At 47.5% G+C, this 26,356-nt stretch overlaps 1 protein-coding gene across 3 annotated transcripts in view; it reads right to left on the bottom strand.

Moving 5' to 3' along the window:
* The window catches only part of LOC143315135 (shaker-related potassium channel tsha2), a 28,295-nt gene extending 3,174 nt beyond the window's left edge, over positions 1 to 25,121 (bottom strand). Inside the window, exons 1-5 of one of the 3 annotated variants that reach the window (XM_076722626.1) lie at positions 24,794 to 25,121; positions 20,910 to 24,419; positions 14,341 to 14,577; positions 8,034 to 8,205; positions 2,639 to 4,496 (exon numbers count right to left, since the gene is read on the bottom strand). In XM_076722626.1, coding sequence (XP_076578741.1) covers positions 22,693 to 24,135 — 1,443 coding nt within the window. In that variant the 5' untranslated portion in view covers positions 24,136 to 24,419; positions 24,794 to 25,121 and the 3' untranslated portion in view covers positions 2,639 to 4,496; positions 8,034 to 8,205; positions 14,341 to 14,577; positions 20,910 to 22,692. Of the gene's footprint in view, positions 1 to 2,638; positions 4,497 to 8,033; positions 8,206 to 8,670; positions 14,578 to 20,909; positions 24,420 to 24,793 lie in introns of those variants that run through there. The other 2 variants (XM_076722623.1, XM_076722624.1) reach the window with 2 other exon arrangements.
* Between the last annotated feature and the right edge of the window lie 1,235 nt (positions 25,122 to 26,356).

Genomic DNA, 26,356 nt, shown 5'->3' with positions numbered 1-26,356 from the left:
GTTTTTGTCGTGTTGTTATTGAAACTGTGAACCAACCAGAGGCAGATTTAAAGCAAACTCCCCTTTAAGAGCAAACATGTGAATACACGATGTTCCTGAGGGGTCGAGGCTGCTTCCAGGTGCTCGCCAAAGGTCAAACCAGTTTAGGAACATGACTTCAGAGTCCAGAGGGTTAACGCAGCCAAGGTCACATACGTTGTTATGAATGGAAGCATGAAAACGAGAAAACCTGTCAAGGAGGCAGAGAACAGAGAACCGCGGAGAACATGAGGCTGAAGGAGCTGGAACAGGCGAAAGGTTCACGTAGTGCTGAACACACATGTTCCCACAGAGACACGGCGGCACAGATGCACCTCTGATGACTTCATCTCTTTGGCGTGCTGTGAAACACGCCGCTGCCTGGACCGTGTTTTATCTCATGTTAGATGATACTCGCGGGCTGCCGCGGCACAAAGGAGAGGCTGCTGCAGCTATAACCGACCGAGTGTCGGGTTACTTCAGCAGCGCTGAAACTGAAGATGGAAGACTGAGCAGCGCCTAAAACCCCTTCTCAAAGCAAGTGGAAAGTTTAATGTGCACTTGAACTCTTACCCTCCTCCTCCATCTGCTGCTCAGCCAATCAGCAGCTGATGTTTGCCATCGCTAAACTCCAGGTTCCTCTGCTGGGAAGCAGTGATTGGTACGGATAGGCGAGGATTAGCCTCTTCATTTACACTGTAAACAGCAGAGGTTTGTTTTGAAAGCAGCCTTGTTAGTCCACCACTGACAGACCACGAGTGAGAGCCTGCTGACGGCCTGCCGCTCGTCCTCAGCAGAAGAACCTCAGTGTAACTGTACGCAGGTTATTATGACCTATATTCAGCTATATGCCGATGACACAGTGCTGTTTCCAAGAAGGAGAACAATTCCCTAAAGGTTCAGGATAGCATGAGTTTCTGGTTTAGCAAATGGGACGTGCAAAAACACAGATCATACATTTGAGGAGATGCTGTGAACGGCAGAGCAAACGTATATTTCAGGTTGGATCAACACCGTCTCTTAGAGGCGTCTTAGTTTTGGCTTCAATGACAGTTTGAGCTTTTCAGAGGGAGGAAAACCATGAGCAGAGTCAGCGGGGGGAGAGAGTCTGTCATGAAGCTCATGAAACTGTGTCCTGATCTTGGTTTTCAGTGTTGGGCTCAGTTTTATTTTCTGCTGCAGGAGTTTGAGGTTTTCAGGAAACTCCGACAGTAACGCCACCCAGAGTCAAGCCATGAGGAGCTTTCTTGGGGTATAGAAGCAAATTGCTGTGAGCATGCTAGCATGCTAACATTAGCATTTAGCCTTTTGTCTTATGTAGGGAAAGTGAGTGATGCAGAGATTTTGGGTGAAGCAGTGACCTCAGTGTTTCTACAGCGACGAGTTCAGGTTCAGGTTTTCATGGACCCGTGAAGCCTCAGCTGAGTGTGAGTGGCTGGGCTCCATACTCTTGTTTACTCTGTTCTTCATGTGATGAGCAGAGAGGAAGAGGAGGAGGAGGAGGAGGAGGAGGAGGAGGAGGGATGCCTCTGCTTCATGCAGACCGACGCTGCATCCCCCGTGGCAACACACAGTCCTGTCATCTCCTGCCTCGTGCTCGTGCCCGAATCAGGGGCAACATACTCATTAAGCCTTCCTCTTTTCCACAGGGCTCTTCATCGCTCTCTCCATCCTCCCCCTCCTTTACTCTCTCCACAGCCATCATCTCCTTCTACATCCCTGTTATCTCCTCACTCTGGGCTCAGTGTATCTCACCGTGAAAACCTCCAGAGACAGAGAGAGGAGGAAGGTGAAGAGGAAGAGGATCAACTGGAAATGTGCTGGTTGGGAGAAAGTGTTAAAGTTAGCTCAGGAGACTTCAAACAAGGCCAGCACTCTGATGGAAAGACAGTTTGAGGGAATCTAAAGTGCAAGCACCTGCTAACAGCGTCTAGCTCCTCTTTAATGAGCTGCATTGATTTCATAATATTGTTCATGACAACATTCAAGTCTGGAAGCAACTTTGTACCAAAAGCAGATCAAACAGCAGGTTGTAACAAAGTACGAACATGATGAATTTTCATTTTAATCGAGCAGGATCATCTGTGCAGACTTCATAAACAGATCAACTCTGGCTGTACATGTTATCACTGCTGAGATAATTGAACTGGTGGACAAAATCTCCTTTTATTTGCATGAGCACGCTGCGTGACGGCTCTCATATTTTACTCATTTCACAGATAACGACAGCCTGTCCAAACTGGATTCCCTCTGACCTTTTCCCCTAACGTCTCAAAGTCATGTCCATTTATCAAACTGATTGAAGTCTGTGGTCTCTCAGGGGGTCAGATAGCGTATATACCCTCAGCGTTGCTCTGCAGGAAACTCCAGCAGAAACAGACTAATAGTGTTTCCCTAGCACTTATTCATGTAAAATTTCAGTGTGTTCACACATGGATGGGCGAGCGGTGGGAGGAGGGTGTTTACAGCAGCAGCTGCAGCAAGGACTTATGAATGTAGCACCCCCCCCCATTCATAAACACACAGGGTGCTTATATAATGCCTATGCAGATCCCCCTCTTTCTCCAGTGCTATTTATAAACCCAATAGCATGCAGGGAAAAGAGCGTGGCCAATTCATTCCGTGCCCTTCAAGACCAACACATGGCCCTTGGGGGCTGCTGGGCCCCGACTTCAGGGAGCTATTATTAGAGTCACGTCATGGGAGAGCCAGCGAGGAGAGAGGGAGGCGAAGTGACAGATGGGGGGAGGGGACAGATAACGGACACGGAGCGTAGCGGTGCTGCTGACGATGGAGGGAATGTAAAGGCTGATGTCATGAGGTTCATGTTTAGCCACAAAAGAGCAGGAAAAAACAGCCAACGGATCGAGGTCAGTGATTAGGTTTTAATAAGCACGTGAATGTGGAAGTCCCAGATTTAACGAGCTAATCATTTGACAGACATGTTTTAGATGGTTAGATGAACACGAGAATCACAGCCTCTGGAAACTCACATGGTGTCTTCGTCCAGATTTGACCTTTTTTGACATGTTCTCAAACATTAGCTTGCAAGCTAACATTACACTTTGGCTACCCTCACTTGCGCTCTGGTGGTTCACACAGTCACAGACGTGAAATAAATGAAAATAATCAAACCTGCCCCAAACTCCATCAAAATGTCCCAACAAGCCCCTGAACCACAATCTGCTGCTTCTTCCTGCCGTGATCTCAGCACAGTGACCTCCATGAGCAACACGTTTACTTCTGATTAAGTCATGTAAAAGTGATCAATCAATGAGAGCTTAGCATCAGCACAGGATTAGCTTTCTCTGATCTGTTTTTAACCCTCAACAAACACAGTATGGATGCAAGTATGCAAACACTGCTGCTAATATCCCAGCTGCTAGTCTGAATATGCACTTCATACATCAGTTCTCATAATCTCTTAAGCCATAAAAACTGCTTAAGTTGATGGTTGTTTGCAGCCTGAAATACGTAAAATCAAACCATGTTTCAGGTGTTAAAGTATTTTAAGGGTGTGTGATGTATCAGCTGAGAGCAGAGGGTGACTGGGGGCCTTTGGGACTGTGCTGACCAGCAGGATGTTTTCATGTCTGATGAGATAGTTTATCATCTGCCAGAGTCTGCCTTCACTGTAAATAGAGAAACATCAGCTGACCACATCAATGTCCAAATGGCCGTTTCATCATCATAACATCGGCCTGAATGGGACACGTCGTCAATGAGCCGATCAATACGAACACTTGAGATGGCAGCGAGTCGGAGAGCAGAGTGACATATTGATGCCGGAGGAGGTTCTGAGGGAGCCGAGGAGGATGAAGGAGAGTCGGGCTGGCAGGTTTGACAACTGATCAGTGTCTTCAGATAAATGCAAAGCCCAGAGGGAGCCGGGCAGAGAAAAGGTACGTCAGTACACAAACACACATGTGAGCAGCAATTCATTCATTCATTCATTCATTCACTCACTCATTCTTTATATGAACTGTTTCCTGCAGTGACTGTAATAATCTGACTGGACTGAATGTGTCTGTAATCATGTGGAGCTTTGGACAACAGACACAGAGGACACAACGATCTACAGAGACCAGAGACAAGAGGACAACAGACACAATGATCTACAGAGACCAGAGACAAGAGGACAACAGACACAGAGGACACAACGATCTACAGAGACCAGAGACAAGAGGACAACAGACACAACGATCTACAGAGACCAGAGACAAGAGGACAACAGACACAACAGAACTCCACATGTCGATGGAGCAGGAAGATCTTCAGCCGGAGACGCTGCAGGAAGTGGACGGGGAGCAGTCTGAGTGAGACAAAGCTCCGCTGCATGAATAAATGACGGCGCTGTGATACATGGAGCGCAGAGTCGTACAGCAGGAGGACGGACACAGTGTCCCTGTTCGGCACAGTCGGCCTCGTCGTCCCCGTGCTCAGGATGAATGACGGTCAGGTCAGATCTTAGCGGGACGCTGCAGAGAGGAAGAGCAGCATGTTTCTGAGGGTTCCTCTGACATGGACAGCCACATATACGAGAGTGTAAAGGCAAGCAATATGAATTAAACAAGAGAAAGGGAGACAGAAAGGCACAAAAAGCTTCCAGCGGTTTGATCTTCACCGAATTATCCATTATTCAAACATCCACATGTAGTTTACACAATGAGGAAGATCTGAACGGAACGTTTGACTGAGCACAGTCTCATTTCTTCACCTCCAGAACAAATTAAAGCTTTTCAGTACGAATGAATCTTTAACAGTGAGTGAATGAACAGTGGTGCGTTCACTGACTGTCAGACGTAGAAGAGCACTCGAACAGTGAGGATGTCTCTGACTCCCTGGAGGGTCCCGACCCTCGTTCAGCCTTTAGCTCCGTTCATTAGTCTGATTATCGAAGCACCTGGAGCTCACAGAGAGTCCGGTTTGGGCTTTCCTCCTCAGAAATCATCAGAAAACATCTCGTCTCCAGCTGTCGGGATTTAAAAGCTTTTTGAAACACAGCGATCACATATGAAGGCAGCGGAGCGAGTGCACAGCCCTCCTGAAGACATCTGGGAGGGACGTTTAAATGGGATGTTGACCACACACAGCTGGAGGACAGGAAGCATTAGCACCATCATTAGGTCCTGCAGGAGCACCACCTCTGGAGGAGCGTGCAGGAAGATGCTCCATACAAATAATCCAGCTGTTAAATATATTATAGGAACACTTAAGGAAATCCTGCCGTGCCTCAGAGTCTAATGAGAAAAGGACATCACTCTGACCTCTGTGTCCAGGACTGAGGACAGTTTAGCCTAGCTTAGCACAAAGACTGGGAGCAGAGGGAAACTGCTAGCCTAGAAGAAATTCACCTTCTGACAACTGGTTACTGCATTTCATTGTTCATTCTTGGTCTTGAAAGCAGCATTTTATTATCTTATCTTAGAGTCCATTTAAAAGCTGTTTATTGACTTTGGAAACACCAGTCTGACAAAATAACATAACGAAAAAAAAAAATAACATAACAACACAAGGTCACCTGACTCAACCACATCAGCGTCTTCATCAGTGAGTGCAGTTTGCTTTGGGCTGCGTCTCTGCATGAAAGGCTTTGTGCCAACACAGTCAGTATTATTATTATTGTTGTTGTTGTTGTTGTTGTTGTTGTTGTTATTTTATCAGGATCATTATTGTGCTTTACAGCATGTGCAGCTCAGATCATTTTCTTCTCTGTTCCTTTAATGCTGCATTTGTTTGCGCATTTCTTCTGACCATAAAGATGGAAATGTAGAAGCGACCTTCAGGGAATCCCTTCATGCAGCATGAAGCCACCATGGCTTTAGTGAGTGTGAGAGAGCTATTTTTAGAAAACTCCTCTTTCTTTGAGGGGATTCTGCAGTCTATTTTTGCAGAGGGTCCTGGTCATCTGCACCATTTAACATCCAGAGGGGGGTGCGGGGGGTTAGTGGTGCACGCTGAATGAGAAAACGCAGCAGTTCAGCCTTCAGTGCGTGACAGCTGATCGTCATTAAGGCAGCGCAGGATATTAGCTAATACTGCCGTCTGCCTGCGTATGCATCCCTGCTCGCCAGGCTCACATGTACTGCTGTGTTTTCTTGCCGTCCCCCTGTGGCTCTTTCTGCTGATGGTACGACCCAAAAAATGATTTAAAAAAAAAAAACCCTACTCTCTGTGTTCAGAGAGGAGTCAACCTTGCTTTGCCCCTCAGCCTCTGCTTGATGCTGGAATAATGATTTCCTGCAGACGTGTTCGCTCACGACAACCTCAATAAGACGAGAAGGAGAAAAATATAAGAACCTGCTGCTGAGACAGACATAAGGCTGAAATCTGGGAATGTACTGTGAAATTTGCCTACAAGCAAGCTGATGATCCGATATACATGTACAGTGTGTGCAGAATAAAGTTTCTATAAATAACTACTGAGGAAGTCCCTCCACACGATATCAAAGCTGCTCTGTCGAGGAAATTTCTATTTTTCCCTAAATTTAGTAAATTATATGATTGTTTTCTAAGAAATTGTAGGAAATGACCTGCAGAAAAAGATTGATGATGGTATTTTAATTCTCATTGCACCCAGAAACAACTTTCTGATGAGTGAATCACGTCAGACTGATGGACTGCTTTTCAATAATGTGGATTCTTCCTGGAAAATGAGTGGAAGCGCAGAAAGGAGGAGCCTTTAATGCTGAGTTTGCTCATCAGTCGGTCACGGATGACTGTGCGCTGCTCCTGCGAGGATTGACTGCTTCCCAAGTCAGCTAACGAAAGGCTTCCTCTGGGGCAGAAGAGAGCAAACGAGCCTGGCGCACAGGGTGATCACACAGTAATGTGACGGATGACTCGGGCTGTGGCCTAGATTAATGACATCTTCAAATGGACGGGGATGTCCTTGGATTACTGGCTAATCCCATCTGAGATTTGAGAGATGAGAGAACTTCGTGGCCATGATAAAGCCCAGTAATGGCCGTGTGTGAAGCAAAGATTAGCGGTCGTTGTCTAAGTGAAATAAGCTGTTCATTGACTATTGAGACAGTTCAGGGACTCCAGAAGCCTTCATCAGTCCATCCATCCATGCAGCCACAATCTCCACGGCCACTGAGCTCACTTCACTGAGGTCTGAGCTGCTATGCTAACATTAGCATGGCTGTAGATGTTTACGCTTGTTAACACACAAACTGTGTTTAAGACTTAAAATGTTTGCCAGGCACAGCTGAGGTAAGAAAAGACGCCGTCGAGTTGAATGATGGGAAATGTCGGATTCAGTGCTTTTGAAGTTTGAGCAAAGACCTGAACTTATCTCTGCTGCAGTCGCTCTCTGTCAGATCCCTCAACTATTCTGAAAGTGACATTCATCAATAAATCAGTCCTAGAAATCCACCACAGCCCCTGCTGCACTAAACGTGACCCATGTGGGGACCTGAGCCTGTGGTTGAGACCCACAGCATTAAAATCTATTCAAACATAATTTATGGAAGCTGTCATTCATCTCCTGAGCAGAATATTCCACGTCTGAGCTGGCAGCACAAGCGCTTCCACCTTAAGCATCGCCGTACACTTCCACCTTAACACAGGAGGCTTAGAGGCCCGTCGTGAGCGCGGTCGACCGAGCCGCACTCAGCGCTGACTCATGCAGGTCATGAGGAGGACAGTCACACACTGTAAACATGGACACACTGATTGCTGCACTCAGACCTTCGGGATGTGCCTCCTGTTATTGCTCACCTCACAGCAGAGAAGTGAAACCACCTCAGGCCGATCAATTATTAACGTGGAGCCGATCTATGTTCCACAAACACAAAGGCACAGTGATCTCATCTCTCAGCCGCCCGCTGGGTCAGTCTGATGGCCGCCGATCAAATGTTGCTGCAGTCAAAAGTCATGCTAATGAGGCGAGGAAGAACAGAGCTGTCTGGGATTTTCACAATAAAACAGGACCAAAGGAGCAAAAACAACCGAAACATTTTGGGAAATAAACTCTGTGGTGGAGAGCTGAGACGATCAATACCACTCACCTCTGTCCATTAAAGACAAGGCTACAGCCAGCAGCCGGTTAGCATGTGGAGGGATCATGAGGCGGTCTTTCCTGCAGGTTTTCCATTTGGTGTTTGGTGTCACGTTGGTTGAGGAGCTGGAGGATGGAGCTGTGGAGGGATGTCTTCACTGCCGAACTGCTGCCACTGTGACCTGGACCCAAACAGCAGTACATGAATGGATGAACGGATGAATAGCTGATCGGCTCATAGGAGCACAGTTCAGCATGCTGATTCAGCAGCCGCTGTGATAATGGTCTGAGCTCAGTGGTGTTTCCATTTGAAGTCCCTGCCGAGACCCTCAGAGCAGTTTTTATGTAATGGATCTGTTTCCCTGCAGCTCCGAGTCATTACTTTTGAATGAGGCTCAGGACGGCTGGAGCAGCAGCGAGCAGGAAGTCTGCTGGATCTACATGACTGTGCAAACAGGAGTCAGAAGTTAGGATATGATAGGACGCGTCCCCTGAGGACGCTTGTGTTGGACGTACTACTGCTGCGCCGACATGGAAGCCACTGAACCCACAATGCTCACCTGTAAGAGAGGGATGCTTTGATGAGCGCTGCAACACAAACTTTAAGATGACCTGAGCTGAACAGTGGATGAAGAAGGAGGCGCGTCGGACAGTCGAGCACAGTTCATTTATTTATTTATTAAACATAGGTGGTAGAAACATAAAGCCTCGTTAACTTTAATGTACATTATATCATATTATACAAATCATTTACAACATTGCAGTACGTCAAAGAGAAAGAAAAGGCCACATTAAACGTAGTCACGACTCGTACTCAGAATACTCTGCTGTGCATACGCAGTATTTACGATCCCAAGCCGAACAAACATCACATCATGAAGGACTTGTCCTCTTTTTTCAGCTATTTAACTCGATACACCTGCACACAGCGACACACAGACACTCAGGTTAACAAAAATAAAGTATTATTTGGGGTTTGAAACACTGGAGACACAAGTTGAGGTTTTGCAGGCGGGAAGTTTTTTGTCACTTGTTTCAGCGGTTTGCAGGACTGAAGTGCAGAAGCAGGAAAACACAAACACACAGTTCAGAGATGAACGATCGAGATCACGACCGACCTCGAACACACCGAGACAAAACACACTCATGCCGACAAAGATCTGTGAGATATTTATTGTTCTTTTTTCACTTGTCCTCTGGACTTTAACAGCGTCGTTCAGAAGTACACTTCACCTGAAGTTTACTGTTAGTCCGGACAAAGTCAAACAAAATATTACTTTGAAGAGTCCTCTGGTGGGGATGTATGGATATCACTGACGTTTTTATGATGTCAGCTAGCATCAGTCACAGCCTTCACAGCAGCCCAAAACCTCATTCAGAGAAAACGTTCAGTGAGAAACGAAGAAGAAAAACAGCAGTCATATGAAAACTTTTCAGGCTATTTTTAGGTTATTTTTTCAGCCAATCACAATCTTTATCAACCTTTTCTTAATCAACTTCCATTTTAGAAAACAGCATCAGCTCAGTTCGACCTCAAGTAATAAATCTAAACTCAGAGCTGCTTCGTCCAGAGCTTCATTACAAAAACATCCTGTTGAAAGCTCTGAAAAAAGACAGTAAGTGGACCTTGAGTTGACTCTAGTTCAAACTGTCTATTTCATGAAAAGTTAAATAATGTCTCCGTCTTGCGTTTGGCTCAGTTTGTAAAACACAAAATGTTCTCTGAAAGTCTCTGGGGTTTGGTGTAAATACATTTTTTTAGTTTTGTTGTTACTTTTTATATTTCTTGATATTTCAGCTTTACATGATCTGCCTTCAAGTCTGATTTCAGCGTTTCAGACCTCGTTAACTTTCATCCTCGTTAACTTTCACTTAGCTTTAGTTCTCATGAGCAACAATAACGTGTCATTATTAAGCACCTGAACCAAAATAATCAAATGATGTAGAAAAACAAAACAACAGATTATGTGAAAACGGCAAATGAGCTGCCAATGAGAGAGGCAGAGTCAGGATGTCTGAAACAGAAAGTCCAGCAAAGGAAGGAAGCCGGAAGAGGACATGAGTGCAGATATTCATCCCAGAGTCACGGCGTCCTTCCTCAGGATCCCACGTCACGTTTGTGGAGCCAAACACAAGAAAACAAAATCATTCTTCGATAAACAGCCTGAAAATATCAGCAGTCTTGTCCACTTCGAGCTTCCGTACAGGAGCTATTTCTTTTTTTGTGTCCAAGCAGGAAGACGACTTACTGTACATTCAATACATTAGTTTACAAATACATTACTCTATGTGTATTCTGTGTACCAGCTACAGTGCTAATATTAATACACACTTTCTTCTTCTACGCTACATCGGATGCATTTCACAGGCTAATTATCTGGATGAGGTTAGATTAAGGCACTATCAACGTTTATGCACAGATATAACGACCAGACAACTCATCTTGGCTGACGATGTTGTACTCTTCATGCATTATTGCTTATTGGTGAATAACTGTGGTTACTGCGTGTTTCTAAGTGACATCTGCTGGTTTTCTGTTAATATTCAGTTTGACACCACAGCAGAACACTTCAGGTCCAAGTCGACGGCCTGCAGACATGAGAGTCGTTCACAACACATTTATTAACACAGGCGGCAGTTTGGGTCGTTGAGGTTCCTCCCTACAACTATACATACGTGTGTGTGTGTGTGTGTGTGTGTGTGTGAGAGAGGTAACACATGACCAAGCACATGCTGACAATGTAGGATTCTTTCTTTTAATGGGGTATGAAGGAGATGTGTTTTCAGCTTCCCTTCAAACAGCGCTGGCTGCTAGCTTCACACAAACTATCATGTCCTCTCTTTCTGTCTTTTCCTCAAAGTGTCTGCTGTTGGTTCTCACTGATGACGAGGCCTCTTCCTCTTGGCTTTGTGGTCATGGGATAAACGCTGCAGCTCAGACAGGTGACGACAGCCGCACCTACAAGGTGTTGATGACTAAAATGGAGGAAAGTGACACGAGAACTGTTTTGTCGCCGTATGATAGGAGACATGAAGACGGACAGCTTGAGATGCTGACAGCTTCCATTCGGAGGCTGAACTCACATGTCAAACGTCACGTCAACATGTTTGCTAATAGTTGTTATTATTAAAAGGAAGAAAAGCTTTATGGAGGAATTTTTGGAAATGCTCCTCCTCAGCTGGCCAGAGGGGCGTTTGTCTGTCTGTGTTTGATTGACAGGCGGCCAGAGTGCCGGACTTACACTGTAAAAAATGACAAATTGAGCAGATTTTACTTTACTGCACTGAAGCAACATGTCAGCGAATTCTTAATGTATTCGAGAGCGGAAACAGCAGCAGGCGTTAGTGCTTATGTGAGATTTGATTGGCTGTTTGGAAAAAGGGCCTCCATCACATAGATGGATGTGAAACTAGGAGGCAAAAAAATATGGATTTCTCCTTTTTGGTTTTGTAATTTTAAGAGGCAGGAAGAGTGACTTAGAAAGGGGACGTGCAGCCAGCGAGTGAACGGCCGGCCCACCTCTCCACAGGACGGGTGGAGGCGACACAGACGTGATGGTGTTTCATCCCAACAACACGCAGCACATGACAAACCAACGAGGAACAGAAAATGACACATCTGCATGTGCGGTCGACACACATGGAGATTGAAACTGATCAGGATTAAAGATTTATTTTATCAAAAATAGATCACAATTGAAGATTGTCCAAAAAAAAACAAAAAAAACAAAACAAAACATGGCAACAATAACTGGAAATAAAAAAACAGAAAAGAAGAAATCAAAATGCATTTCGCTTCCACGCTGAAGTTCCCAGAGCACAGTAACCAATCACACTATTGCTTTGTCTTAGTTTGCATGAAGATGAGAGAATCTGGTGACGAGCCTGAACCGAACTCTGCAGCTGATGACGAAGGACGCAGCGGAGGACCTTAAACCAAGTGATGGTTCAACATGTGGAAATGTGACCAGGCCAACTGAAGTTTAGTCACGAGGACGCTGCTGCTCTCGCAGGGGACGAGCTGTGTTATTGTTGTTGCACAGACAGTATGCAGAATACATTAATCATCATAACTAATGCGTAGTCACAGCTCATCAGTGCCTCTGTCAAACACAACCCCCCCCAGCTGTTTTTATGTGTAAGCGAAGCAGATTTACAACAGCACCGAACTGCAGCGTTGATGCTCGAGGTTTGATGGACCGACGTTTGCTGATGATGACAATAATAGCTCAACGTTTTGGGGAATATTTTTCTTTGTCATCCTCCCCAGAGTCAGATGAGAAGAAGGAATTCATTTTCGACGATCTCCAGCAGAGACAGATCACAGGATGGCGACGCCGTGACCCGCCATACTCTCTCACGTCTGATTGGCTTTAACTCTGACCAATCTCACTCCTCCAGCCTGAACCTGACCAAACAGCAACGATGAGTACCACCAGTCACAGTCAGAGTACAGTGGGCCGTGTTTAGCCAAACGCAGCACAAAGACTAGAAGCAAACTGCTAGCTTAGCTCCACCAAAAGTACATAACACAAACAAACAAACACCTGCATCCAAAATGTTGTAGAAGTAAGAATAAGCTCTACGGACGCCTCCGCGAGGACGTTAGAGAAGCTAACGGCTGTTGGTCAACGAGTAGCTCCAAAGCTAACTTCTGCTAAACCGCATCGTCTTGCTTTCACATTTAAATTTCTCTGTGACATGGAAAAAGGAAAGCTCTCGTCATTGAACAGGCTGATCCTCTGCTTCAGGTAGCAGTTTCCTTTAAGATTGGCGAGAATGTCCCGATCTGTCTCTTTACAGGGACTCACTCACTTTCAACAACATAAAAGAAAGATGTGAACAAGGCAGCTTTGAGTTGTTGGACGTTGCATTTTAGGCTAGCAGTGTCCCCCTGCTTCCAGCCTTTGTGCTAAGCTAGGCTAACCTCAAGCTGTACCTGTCTCTGTTCTGGACGCTGGTCGGAGATCAAACTGATCAAACTCCATCGTCTCATCTGAATCTGAGAAAGAGCACTAACAGCAGGATCTCCCAAATATTCAAATCCTGCAAATGTTAGACATCAGGACGGGATTATTGTCAGGCCGGGAAAAGCCTCTGAAACAGCAGTTACACCATCAGCTGACATCAAATTCCACTTCCATTAAATCCTCAAAGTAATGAATTGATTTAGGTTTAGCAGTTTTAAGACAGGCTGACCCTCTCCGACGTGACAAACCTCTGCAGTACATTATTGCCCTTAAATCAACATTTAATTCATAAACAGTCACACAAAACAATTTCACAAATAAATTAAAATGTGCAAAGAAAATCACGATGTCAGCTCCGTGCTGCTCTAATCAGGCTGGATGACATCCGATATTTAATCCAAAGGCCCATCTTTTCTTCATATTCACCCCTCGTTCATGTGGTTTGGTGTATTTTTCTGACTTCTCTAAGTTATCGGATGGCAGTTTACGGAGCGTTTGGGTTTATTTCACTGCACCAGACGATTAGAGACACATTTAAACACTCAGTCCAGGTCTGATGACAACGTTCAGGTAACGGAGGGACACGGCGTCATTCAGGTGTTAAAGCTTCTGTCGTTGATGAGCGGACGCTGAGGTAGATGTTATCGATAGAACAGATATACAGCATTTTGATCAGAACCCAAACACAATCAGAAACATTCAAAATTATCCAAAGAAAATCAGACGTCTGCGATGGTTTTCCACTCAAAACAATCCTCTCAGACAGGCGTCTCGCTCTGTTTTTGGCAGACAGACATCAGACATTTTACTCAGAGCTTCAAACCGCAGCTGCTTGGTTTTACAAAGGCAGAAATGGAAAAAATCAAATCAAATAAGAAGAAGAATTAAAACACATTAGCAAAAATGTTAAAAACCTACAAAATAATCCGCGAGGTCGACCTCCCTCTCCATAGAAAACATATACAGTATGATACTTCAAAAATAGAGATTTAGCCTCAAACTCCACCAGTCAAACAGAATTCTGTGAAGAAACTTGATAGCGATGAGTTGTTGTTGTTGTTGTTGTTGTTGTTGTTGTTGTTGTTCCCGTTAGCGGTGCTGCACTGAGCCGTCAACACAAAGTCAGACTTGTTTTCTTCTGTTTACATGCTCTACTTTCCACGCATGCAGTACTATGTTTTGGTTTGAGTATGATATGCAACATACAGACAGGACTTACAAGTAGTTTTTCTCTACAGCACGAGGAGCAAACTCCTAAAACACCCCTTCATGAACACATGAGGAGTCCGTGAGCGGCGGCGGGATGTGAACACGTGTAGCGGATGATTCAAGTAACGTTTGTCGTACCTCAGAGTCCAACTGCAGCTTCGCTCTGTGCAAACAGTCCAGATGTCCTCCGGTGACGGACAGGCGTCTCACAGCTCCACGCTGCTTTTATCCAGAGTTTGTTTTATTTCACCTTCATCACAGGAAGGAGGAGGAGGAGGAGCAGGAGGGGCAAGCAGGGATGTCGTCTCTTTTGGTTTGACCGGGTGCAGTGATGGAGAAGCAGGATGGAGAAGGTGGAGGCTTGTCGTTCTTCACCTGGAAAACAAAGAGAAACACTGTTGACTCATTACAAAGGTCACAGCTCATTGGTCCTCCACCTGTGTGATGTCATCAGCAGGGAGGAGCTACAGGGGCCGACTTCCTGGAATGAGAATGCAAACAAACATGGCGTCTGACGTGTGCGACGCTGGCTGTCTGTGCTGAGACGCCTCATCATTCTTTACCTCACCTGGTTTACAGGTGAAGAGCACTCTGAGCTCCCATTGGTCACCAACACGTCAGCACTGAGCGGCGGCGTCAGTCATCGTCCACTATGTCTACAGATTTTTACTGTCTGAACTCGCCATTGGACACATCCTGCGTCTCAAACAAAGCTGACAGTCGTTACAGCAAATCTTTGATCAGCAATATCAGAAATTTAAAAGAAACATCAAGAAGAAAAAGACAAAACCAACCAGAGAACAGAAACGCCTGAACTGACCGGATCTGATCTGCATCTCACTCATGTATGAGGAATCCTAAATTTGACAGGAAGTCAGTGCAGAGACGCAGTGAATGGGTGATGAAAGAGCTCCAGAGTGAGATCTTTGAACCGACTGTGAACTGCACGAGCACAGAGGTTACAATGATCCAGACCTGAGGAGACAAACAAGAGCAGCGAACACGAAGCTCCAAAGGTCTGCTGTGGGCCACAGGTTCACCTTTACTCTAATCTAACTGCACTCTGTCACATCCAGGCACTTTGTCCTTCAGCAAAGCAGCCGCACGTCAGCTGATCTGCTCTGGGTCATAATGAACTTTCCTCAAAGACGCTGATGATTTCAAAGGCTGCGAGGTCTTCAGAGGACGGTCAGTGTGTTCAGAGACACGTTCAGTATTTGTCTGGATACCCTGAAACTTCAGATCCAGACTGTGAGAGACGGTCTGAGACGCGTCCAAACCTGCAGCCTCATCATCGTTTTGATGAAGAAGGACAGAGACGTGGGAACGAAACCACACACGTGCACTCGTAACATGAACACACTGTAAATCAAGATGAACTCACAGTCTGTGCTCTGACATCTATGTTTTCCTTTTTCCTCAGTCTGTCCATCGCCCACACACACACACACACACACAAACACACACACACTCCAGGCCATCTCCATCACCACAGTCACATGCTGAGGAAGCAGAGCCAAGGACAGGACAAACCAGCAGCCATCACTTCCTGTTTATTCTGTCCTGATTGTGCACACGGAGCAGCCGAGCTGTTGTCAGAGCGAGCAACGCCGACCGACAACGTCAAGCTAACGTTAAAGGGTCACGACGGCGTGCGCGGCAGGAAGACCGCGTGGATACTTCAGCACAGGAGATCTGATGAATAATCAGATTAACATCTTTCACTGACCCTGAAACATCAGCAGGGGGAACGTTTGACAAACCATCCCTTTGAATTCCTGCACTCAGTTTGTTAAACTGCTCCCACAGTTTGGTGATTTGCACCTCACTTTACTTAATCTGCCTTCACAGAGCAGCGTCACAGCACGCAGCGTCAACGCCAAACCGCCTTTCATACGAGGGAATAAACAAGGACTTGCTGCTGAGTGGGCTCAGCGTGTATGATAGACTCAGATCACCTGCTCTGTCACCAGCTGGGGCCTCTGAGATCAAACCCCCGGAGGAGTCACCAACTCTGTACATTGACTTCATCGACCCACTTTAATCTGTGTCAGCTACAGATGCTGGTGGGAAACGATGTGCAGCCACAGACAGCATAAAAACCCTCCTCTGGACAGGACGTGATGAGCTGCAACAGGACAGCCAAGCGGACGGTGAGCTGGACCATAAACAGCAGCAGCAGTCCAACCAGCTGTGGACGGCGTGTCATCCCCAAAATAATCCTGTGAAACTGCTCTCTGCGCTTTGTTGAGCTTCACTTCACCCCAGCACATTCAAGGTATTATCAGCTGGCATCTTTAAGCACGGCTGCACATCTTCCATGTAGTAACTGCTAAAAATAGACCGACCTCCAGGAAGACAAAGTCAGGGACATCAAGTAATGATCAATATCACAGTCAGAGGAATGATACGAGTTAATCTCGTGATGGACGAGCCGTTCTGGGTCCTTGGTGCTCTGCATGCAGACAAACACAGACATCGTTCTGTTACTTAAGTCTGACACGAGTAACTGAGGCTGAAGCTCCCGGTGCTCCTCTTGGACCTCACCTGGCTGCAGGTGAGCAGAGCAAACAGTACGTCTGTGGTGTCTATCAGGACAAACCACACTCCTCCAACCAGCAGGAGGCGCTGCAGCCTCGGAGCAGCCCTCCACCTATCAGGACACATTTCTACATGACGGGAAATAATGCAAACTCTCCAGCCAGTCACGAGTCAGTATTCTCTGTTGCTATGGTAACAGTCATAATACCTGTCACGTGTGCCAGAAACTGGAGTTTAGTCGTTTTCAGCAGGTGGTGTAAATCTCCACCTGCTTACGCTGCACACACTTTAATAAAAAAAAGGCTTTTGTGAAATTTGACTCAAGCTGCTGAATCAGTGCAAACAGCATCAAACACTTCAGCACCATGTGACCTGTCAGCACGGCCACCGCGGAGCAGCAGCTGCCGTCAGCGGCGCTTCAGTGTTGGCGCTGGTCAAGGTCACGTGACTCATTCATCAAGTGTAAGTGACAAACGTGTCTTTAAATAAGACTGAAACTCGAGCTGAACGAACAGGACGCGTCAGGAAAGCTGACAGACGGCGAACTGACCACAGCCACGCTTCATCAATAACTCAATCAATCAATATCAAGCTACACTTCATCAATCACAGCTGACTGAGTCACGGCTCTGAAGCAGGAAATAATCCGATCGCTGCTCGAGTTGTCTGAGTGCAGACTTCAGATTTCCAGCTGCAGACTAAATAATGAAAAAAATCAATAGATTCATCTACAGTGAAAGTTAGCTTCTGTTAGCTTCTGTTAGCTTCTGTAAGCTGATCTGGTTAAATAAAGGTTTAATAATAATAATAATAATGACTGAATGTTCCTTCATCCATCAAAGTAATAAAACATCTGTGAAGCTACAAAGTTTCCTGCTGTGAAATGTTTTTAGCATCATCGCATCTTTTTGTCTTTTATTTTGAAGGGAAAGTCCTCTGACTTCCTGGAGCTCAGACGATCTGGTCACATGAGCTCCAACCCTCTAACTGAAGACAAGTGGAAATGTGAACATTCCGTTAAAGTGGAGCTGCTGAGGAGGACGTGACGTCTCTGTTTGTCCTCTTACTGATCTCTGCAGAGCTTTCAGCTGCATCAGCGTTTCCTCCAGCAGTACTTTGAATGAACTGATGTTTTTCTGTGGTTTTTCTGATGAAAAGCTCTCAAATCTGCGGCGGAGCTTCAGCTCAGGTCGTTTGGTAGTTCTCTTGTTTCAAAGGTCGATGAAGTCTCTGGATTTGAAAACTAAAAATAATTCGGTGACGTTCGCTTCGTTCTGCGCCGTCACGTGTTTGCTGTCGACCTCTGGCCTCCCTCCGCCTTTACCTCCACGCGCGCCCGTTTGTCTTTCATGAAGTGGAAAAAGGAGTGGGTTGGGCGGAGGCTGGGCGGAGGCGGTGGTGGTGTAACTGGCTGCAGGCCGCTGGAGGCTTCAGGACAGTTTCCCTCAGCGCTGACAAAGACGCTAACAATAGCTGTCAGAGTGTAACTCTGCCCCGTCAACAGCAGCAGTGTCATCCAAGGGGAAACCTGTTTACCTCCGCCTGCACCGCCCGCATATGCTCAGAGAGGACATGCAGGGCTGAGGTGGAGGAGGAGGAGGAGGAGGAGGAGGAGAAGGTGACTGCACAGGAAGAGATTCTGGCCAAAAACCCTCCCGGGGGGAGCAGTCCGTTAGCTGTGAGCTGTCATGAGACGCTGCCTCATGTAACGCGATGGATTCATACGACACGCAGTTAACATGATGTATGTTTCTCCACGTCACGTCACACGCTGACCGAGAGACCAGAGGAGCAAACAAACAAACGACAAACAAACAACAAACAAACGACAAACAAACGACAGCTGAGACCAGTCGACTCTGAGCTGCACAGAGACATTAGAGACAGCTGTGTCTGTTTGTCCTCGTCCATATGATCGGACAGAATAATAGAAACACCTGTACGGTCCAACAACATCCTCCACAGAGACACAGGTTGATCAACACCTGTCAGAAGGTGTGACTTCTAGCTCAGTTCAGCACCGTGTGTGTGATTCATTAGACCTAAAATCTGTCCACAAAGAAAATCACACAAAAACACCAAAACGTAGAGAAAAAGCTCCATTTTGAACGTGAGGACGAGGCAGGAAGTGACATCTGGACCGTGGAGTCCTGGAGCTTAACGAGGTTCATTTCAACCACCTGCCGCTCCTCGTTAGTGAGCCTGGCAGCAGCTGCTCTGAGGGAAGTTGGAAAAACTGAAACCAGCCAGAAAAACCTGAAACTCTGCAGTCAAAGTCGAGAAATGAGAGTTTCTGTTTACATGTGAAACAAGTGATTTATGGTCAAACAGTCCCGAAGTTCATCTTCCTCCAGGAGTGTCTTTACTTAGTTTAGATCTCAGATTAAATTTAAATTTAATGTGGACAAATTTAATTTCTCTGGTTTAAACTGTCATTTCAGTTTGAAAGTAGGCTTTCTAAGTGATGACTGAGAGTCCAGACTGTCTCCTGTCAGGGATCACAGGGGGCTGATAAAACATACAAACTGTGTGCCTGAGCAGCTCTTCACTGTGACTCGTAAAGTCTCTGCCTCACCTGCAGAGCTGCACACCTGTTCACTCAGAGCACGGACACGGTCACAGGTCAGCAGCACACAGAGCTGGAAGCAGACGGGGGTGTCCACATACTTTTGGCCTGTATGACACAAGTGCCTGTAAATCCACTCACTGAGGGACTCTGAGAACTCTCTGGAGCATAATTTGGCAGCACAGCTGAAACAGGAAGTGATTTATTTTAAAAAATGGAGGGAAATTGTGAAGGTGGATCTGTGTGACGGCAGGCAGACGTGACGGTCAGAGAGCGGCTGCTGCCACCTGCAGGCCTCCAGCTGCACTGCAGCAGAGTGACACCACAGAGGTCACAGGCAGCTTCAGTCTGTCAGCTGCATCACCACATCACCATCATCATCATCATCATCATCATCATCATCATCATCATCATCATCATCATCATCACCACAACCCCCTCACCACTGACAAACAGCATCAGGGTCAGAACTGATCAAGAAAACAGCTCTGACAGTGTCGAGTGATGAGCTTTACACTCAGCCTGTCACTCACTCACACACTCACTCACACACTCATTCACTCACTCACACACTCACTCACTCACTCATTCACTCACTCACACACACACACACACACACACACACACACACACTCACTCACTCACTCACTCACTCACTCACACACTCATTCACTCACTCACACACTCACTCATTCACTCACTCACACACACACACACACACACACACACACACACACACACTCACTCACTCACTCACTCACTCACTCACTCACTCACTCACACACTGATGGCAGGTGTCGGCCTGTCCATCAGGATCAGCAGCGTCCTGCCGGAGGACAGGAGGAGCCGGGGCTTGAACCACCAGCGCAGAGAAGCGACTCCTCCTCCTGCAGCACCAGCACCGCCTCCTCATGACACACAGCTGATCTCCAGTCAGGCAAAGCAGGAAGCTGAGGCGACCAGAAATCTGGTCCTGTCATCATCAACACAAGCACTTCTTCTGCAGAGGCTCTAAAACTCGTTGGATTCAGACTTAATGAGGAAAAAACCTTCTTTTGGACACATTCTTTGGTCACTGAGTCCTAAAATCTCGTCCCACCAGCAGATGTTCACTCTTTTCTTTCAATATGAGCCTTGAAGCTCAACAGACACTAAATAAGGAGAACATCAGAGCAGAACACTGTAAATGTACCTGCTCAGCAGAGAGATTTTAAAGATTAAAGATGCACTAATCAATATTCCTTTCATCAAACCAGCTCTGATCAGCTGGTCTACCTGCTGGTGAACATCGCGCAGCATTTAGCAGGTAAAGACACACCTGTTTCCCTCAGGAGCCGGAGGAGGCCAAACACTGAGCTACAGGAGAGGAAACTGTGAGAGGAGCAAACTGTTAGCTAACGAGTTCACTGCATCAACTTCACCTGCTGATAACGTCAGTGTTGGCTGCTCTGCTGCCCCCCAGTGGTCACCTACTGCTACTGCAGCTTTAAGTGAACTCCAGAGGACAGTGAGACTGTCCTCAGGTGGACTGTCAGCCTGTGGAAGACACCGCTGACCAACTGTCTTGAACGAACCTGTTCTGGTTGCAGCTTGAACTCACCTGTGTGCGTGTGTGTGTGTGTGTGACGAGCCCGCCGCTGACAGGAATCCGTCTGAGTTGAAGAGTCGTCCGTCCACCTGTCCACCTGTCTGTCCGCGTTGATGATTCAGCAGTTAAAACTCCATCAGACCTCCACCCATCGATCCATCAGCTGATAATCCAACAGGACGGTGAACACGTGACCTTCAGAGTGGACACGTCCTCTGGGTCCACTTCAGTCTGTCAACAATCCTTTTTGTCCATTAGATCTGGTGGAACAATCCGTCCCTGGAGTCCTGATGAGTAAGGTGCTTTAATGAGGAAGCTAATTCTGGAAACCTTACAACACAGCAGGTGGCCTGTTTTTCACCTAACGAGGACTGATCAGCTCGCAGGACGTCAGCGCTGAAGTATTGATCAATGACACATCGTGTTGTCAAATTAAAGCCTCAGAGCTCAGCGGATGTGTCAGCTGATCACAGAAATATTAGTGATTCCTTCCAGTTAGCTGCTGTTCTGACTTTGCAGAAGAAAATCTAGAACCTTCTGCTTCAGGACAGTTTGTCTCAACACTTCTCTGCAACGAGATATTTGTTTTATGGAAAAACCTGATTTTTGTCCTCAGATATGAACGTGTGGTGAAGATACGCTCGGCCTGTTTTCAGGACGAGTCGAGCTGAATCAGTCAAACTGTGTCTGTGTGTGTCGATCAGAAACGGCTGGATGTGAGCATTTCTTTGCTTTTCTGCCTAAAAAAAACAACAGATAATTCGTCGCTGGCTGCAGCCCAGTTTGGAGCCTCCGTGTGGATCTTACTCTGAGCTGACAGGTGTGTGGACAGCAGCTCACACACCTGGATGTCAAGGTGTTCACTCTGATCAGACTCGCTGAAATGATGCGTTCGCTTCAGCTGCTGGAACCAAACAACATGGAGGCTTCCACAACATGGTGGTTTTCTGGCCTCGCTGAGCCTCGTCTCCACGGCTTCAGCATCCTTTTATTCCTGTGGCAGACAATACGGAAAAGTCTGGAAGGTTGCTATAGAAACTGCATCCAGCGAAAGGCTGCAGGGCCCAGTTTCATCCACGCGGCGGCGCTGTTGGATTGAAAAAGCTGGACCTGATTTCATAATGCTTTCAGGACAGGCTGCTGTGGAGGAGTGAAAGCATTAAATCTGAACGTCACCGGGCTCGCGTGCCCTGCTTCTTGTCTTGTAGGCTAATTTAAACTGTTCCAATCAAATCTGCTTTCAAAGTCAGTTAATTTTAGGATAATTGATCCTTCCAGCCTGCTGCGCATCATCTGATCCACCACTGAGCTCCATCCAGCCCGAATGGAAAGAACAAGAGGGTGAATTAACAGGTGTGTGTGTGTGTGTGTGTGTGTGTGTGTGTGTGTGTGTGTGTGTGTGCCGCCTGCATCACTCTGTAAATTTAGATTCCATTGGTCCTGTGTCGTCTCTGCTTCAGATGAACAGAAAAGCAAATGTAAACTTTAAACCTGCATTATTGTGGCAATAAATTACGCATTACTAAGAGAAACATGAACAACAATAAAGTGCTACAGCTGGCTACAGGCTGATCACCTCTAAGCTTCCCCCGACTCATGGCGCGTAATGGAAGACTGTTTGTGGGAGATAAAGTGAACTGTCGTATAATCCACCCGCTGTGCTGATGTGAATGAATCCCTCTGATGGCAGAAATCAGGAGTTCACCAGTCTAAACTCAAACCAGAGCGCAGGATGCTGCTGGTGGCGCTCAGAGGTTCCCTCCGCGCGCCACTCATGCGTAATCGTGAGTCCGGATCAGACATCGGTGAGCTTGCCGGTGTAGGCTTTGTGCGGGCTGCAGTTGGTGTATTTGATGGAGTCCGCGTCGTCGCTGTCCAGGTAGTCGGACTTGGACAGGGACGGCTTGCTGTCGCTCTTCTTGAACTCTCCAAACGGCGGCTGCTGCTGGCCGCAGGTCACGTGCGTGTACTGGAACTGCTCCTCGTGCTCCGTCTCCCGGTGGTAGAAGTAGTTAAAGTTGGACACGATGACGGGCACCGGCAGCGCGATGGTTAACACTCCGGCGATGGCGCACAGGGAGCCGACGATCTTACCCCCGATGGTGACCGGACACATGTCCCCGTAGCCCACCGTGGTCATCGACACCACCGCCCACCAGAACGCGTCCGGGATGCTGCTGAAGCCCGACTCCGGGTCGTCAGTCTCGGCAAAGTACACCGCGCTGGAGAAGAGGATGACCCCGATGAAGAGGAAGAATATAAGCAGTCCCAGCTCCCTCATGCTGGCCTGCAGGGTCTTCCCGAGGATCTGGAGCCCCTTGGAGTGTCTGGAGAGCTTGAAGATCCGGAAGACCCGAACCAGACGGATGACCCTGAGGATGGCCAGCGACATGGCCTGCTGCCCGTTCCCCTGGTGCTCCGCTAACTCCAGCCCCAGAGTGATGAAGTAGGGCATGATGGCCACGATATCGATGGTGTTCATGATGTTCTTAAAGAACGCGGGCTTGCTCGGGCAGGCGAGGAACCTGACCAGCAGCTCGAAGGAGAACCAGATGATGCAGAGCGTCTCCACGATGAAAAAAGGGTCTGTGAACGGGTTTGGCTTCTTTGCGCGCGCGGTCCCGTTCACCCCCAGCGGCTCGTCAAACGTTCTCGCCTCCTCTCTGAACTCGGGCAAAGTCTCCAAGCAGAAAATCACAATGGAGATGAGAATAACCAGCACGGAAACGATCGCGATGCCCCTGGCGGGTCCGGAGCTCTCCGGGTACTCGAACAGGAGCCAGACCTGTCGCTGGAACTCGTTCTCGGGCAGCGGGCGCTCTTCCTCCTTAATAAAGCCCTCGTCCTCCTTAAAATTCTCTATCACCTCCTCCCCCAGTTCGTAAAATTTAATCTCCTCCATGAAGATGTCCACCGGCACGTTGACGGGTCTCCGGAGCCTCCCCCCGGACTGGTAGTAGTAGAGGATGGCATCGAAGCTGGGTCTGTTCCTGTCGAAGAAGTACTCGTTCCTCAGCGGGTCGAAGAAGCGCATCCTCTTGCGCGGGTCCCCCAGCAGAGTGGAGGGGAACTGGGCGAGCGTCTTCAGCTGCGTCTCGAAGCGCAGCCCGGAGATGTTGATGACCACCCGCTCGCAGCACTCCTGGTTCTCCACTCGCTCCGGGTCGTACACATCCTGGGCTGACAGCGCGGCCAGTGCCACAGTCTCATCCAGGTTCTCTCCGGGCACCACTGTCATCTTTCCCCCCCAGACAAGGGCGACGTTTCCCACACCTCAGTCCTCTCTGTACCCCCTCCGACACGCACGCGCGTGTTTGAGCGTCTCCGCGTGTCCTTCTCCGTTTAGCTGCCGCGTCGGCGTCACGTCTGCGGGTGATCTGGTTCCGCTGGCATGTTGGGCCCCCCGCCGCTCACCTTTCCCATCCACGCGCTGCTGTAGTCTGGACTATCGGCTGTCACATTCACTGCATCTTAAGCAGGCTTTGCCCTCCCCGAGCTGACGTGTGTGTGCACGCTCTCTCACTGAGGGGAAATAAAAACACACGCACGCACAGATGCTCCTGGTGAATCTGATCCAGCTCTTCAGTCACAAACACACACAGAAACACACAGAGCTCACGAGCAAATATCAGGAATGTGGAGAGTCCGCGTGCACACTAAGCGTCGTGCGTAATGAACCTGTCGTCTCCAGCGTGGCACAGGCTCAAGGTTATCACACGGCTCGCTGTTCACGGTGAAATGTGATGTGATATTTGCAAACACAAACATGCATTTATGAATGAAGGCGTGAAGGCGCGTCTGGAAACGTGGAAAGCGCCAGAAATTTCAAGCAAAACATGCGATTTTCATGCAAGAAATGCTCGTTTTTCATTCCTGATTTGATCCTAAATGAATACCTGTGGCTCAGGCTTTTGTCTTCCTCCTTCTACCCATCGCTTCATCCACAAGTGACACACACATGAAGGGGAAAGGGACAAAAAGGAGCTCTGCAATGTCACGCCGCAGCCGCTTCAAGACGAAAGCTCGCTGACGTTTCCACGACAGCCCTGAACGCCGCTGAGCTCCACAAGTTGTGCACGACTGTCATGCCTCTGCCGTGTCTGCTGCAGGCATGTTGCACTGTCAAACACGAAAAACAAGGAGCACACAGAGAGCTGGAGTCTTCCTCCTCCCCGCGCCTCCTGTGAGAAGGGGGGAATTCAGAGCGATATGACTGAATGGAAGGTAAACACCGCCGCGCCGTGCAACAAGTCAGGAGAAAAAAGAGAAGCTCGATGATGGAAAGAAGGGAGAGTTTCTGGGCTGCAGCTCAAAGCGGTGACGTGTTCTCCTAAAATAGCTGGATTTCTCCCAGGGCCGCAGGAAAAGTTTCTTTTCCCATGGAATGGCCCGAGGGAGCTGCAGGGAAAGAAAAGACGAGATGACATGAAAAGGAAAAAAACAGATTTGCATCTTCCAGAAGAGTCAGCGCGTGAGACTCATTCACAAATCAGAGCTGCTGAAGTGGAGCTTTGACTCTGACAAACAACACAACAAAACACATTCAGAAAACAAGAACAGTGCAAAATAAAGCTCAGAGGAATATTTCAGCATCTTTCACTCAAACACTCAAACACATCGTGTATTTTACTGTTGTTTAAAACACTTTCATGAACTAAACCTGTTGTTCTCCATCACCTCACTCAGATTCAGAGCTCCTCATAAAAACACGTTTTAATAAGTGAAATGAGGACAAACGCTCTTTAATAAGTGTTAGATTTCAGGAACTCTGCACGAGGCCTCAGGAGTGTATTTGTGTAACGAAGCAGATCTGAAAGAAGCTCTGAGGGATTTCCTCTGAAAGTCCTGACATTAAACACGATGAACCGTCGATGCAGCCGACTGGACCTCCACCTTCCTCTGGAGCCGTCAGCTGTTCACAGCAGACATAAGAGACTATGTGAACATGAATCCAAACGTTGCTCCTGACTTCAGCCTGATGGCTTCAAGCTCGACTGAACGTCACGCTTCTGTGTTTGTGTGTTTCAGCCTGGACGACATTCAGGCCAGCGGCTGTTTAAACACTGCTCTCAGGTTTGGAAACCTTCATTTTACCTGAAAACAGACAGAGGAGGACACATGGAACCTGTGGACGTGTTGGTCATTAATCCTGACATCCAGTCCCTAAAGGGCTCCAGACCCTGGTTGTGAGGGATTGTGGTCCAATCAGAGGCCAGAGTGACCGAGCAGTCCATGATGCAACGTTTCCCAGCTTATCCTGAAACATCTTATTCACACCCTGACGTCTGACTCATGCTGAAATCCTGACTTCAGACGACCTCTGCAGTCTGCCACTACCTCATTTCCTGTACGCTGTGAGCTCATCAGCTGTAACACACACACACACACACACACACACACACACACACACAGACCAGTTGCTAGCTTCATGCCTGTGCTTAAATGTCACTGTGGTTCTC

Source organism: Chaetodon auriga, chromosome 22 (assembly GCF_051107435.1).
Source record: "Chaetodon auriga isolate fChaAug3 chromosome 22, fChaAug3.hap1, whole genome shotgun sequence".
In the NCBI taxonomy this organism is placed as follows: Eukaryota; Metazoa; Chordata; class Actinopteri; order Chaetodontiformes; family Chaetodontidae; genus Chaetodon; species Chaetodon auriga.
The sequence above is the reverse complement of the archived record's forward strand: the minus strand, read 5'-3'. Positions and strand labels throughout refer to the sequence as shown.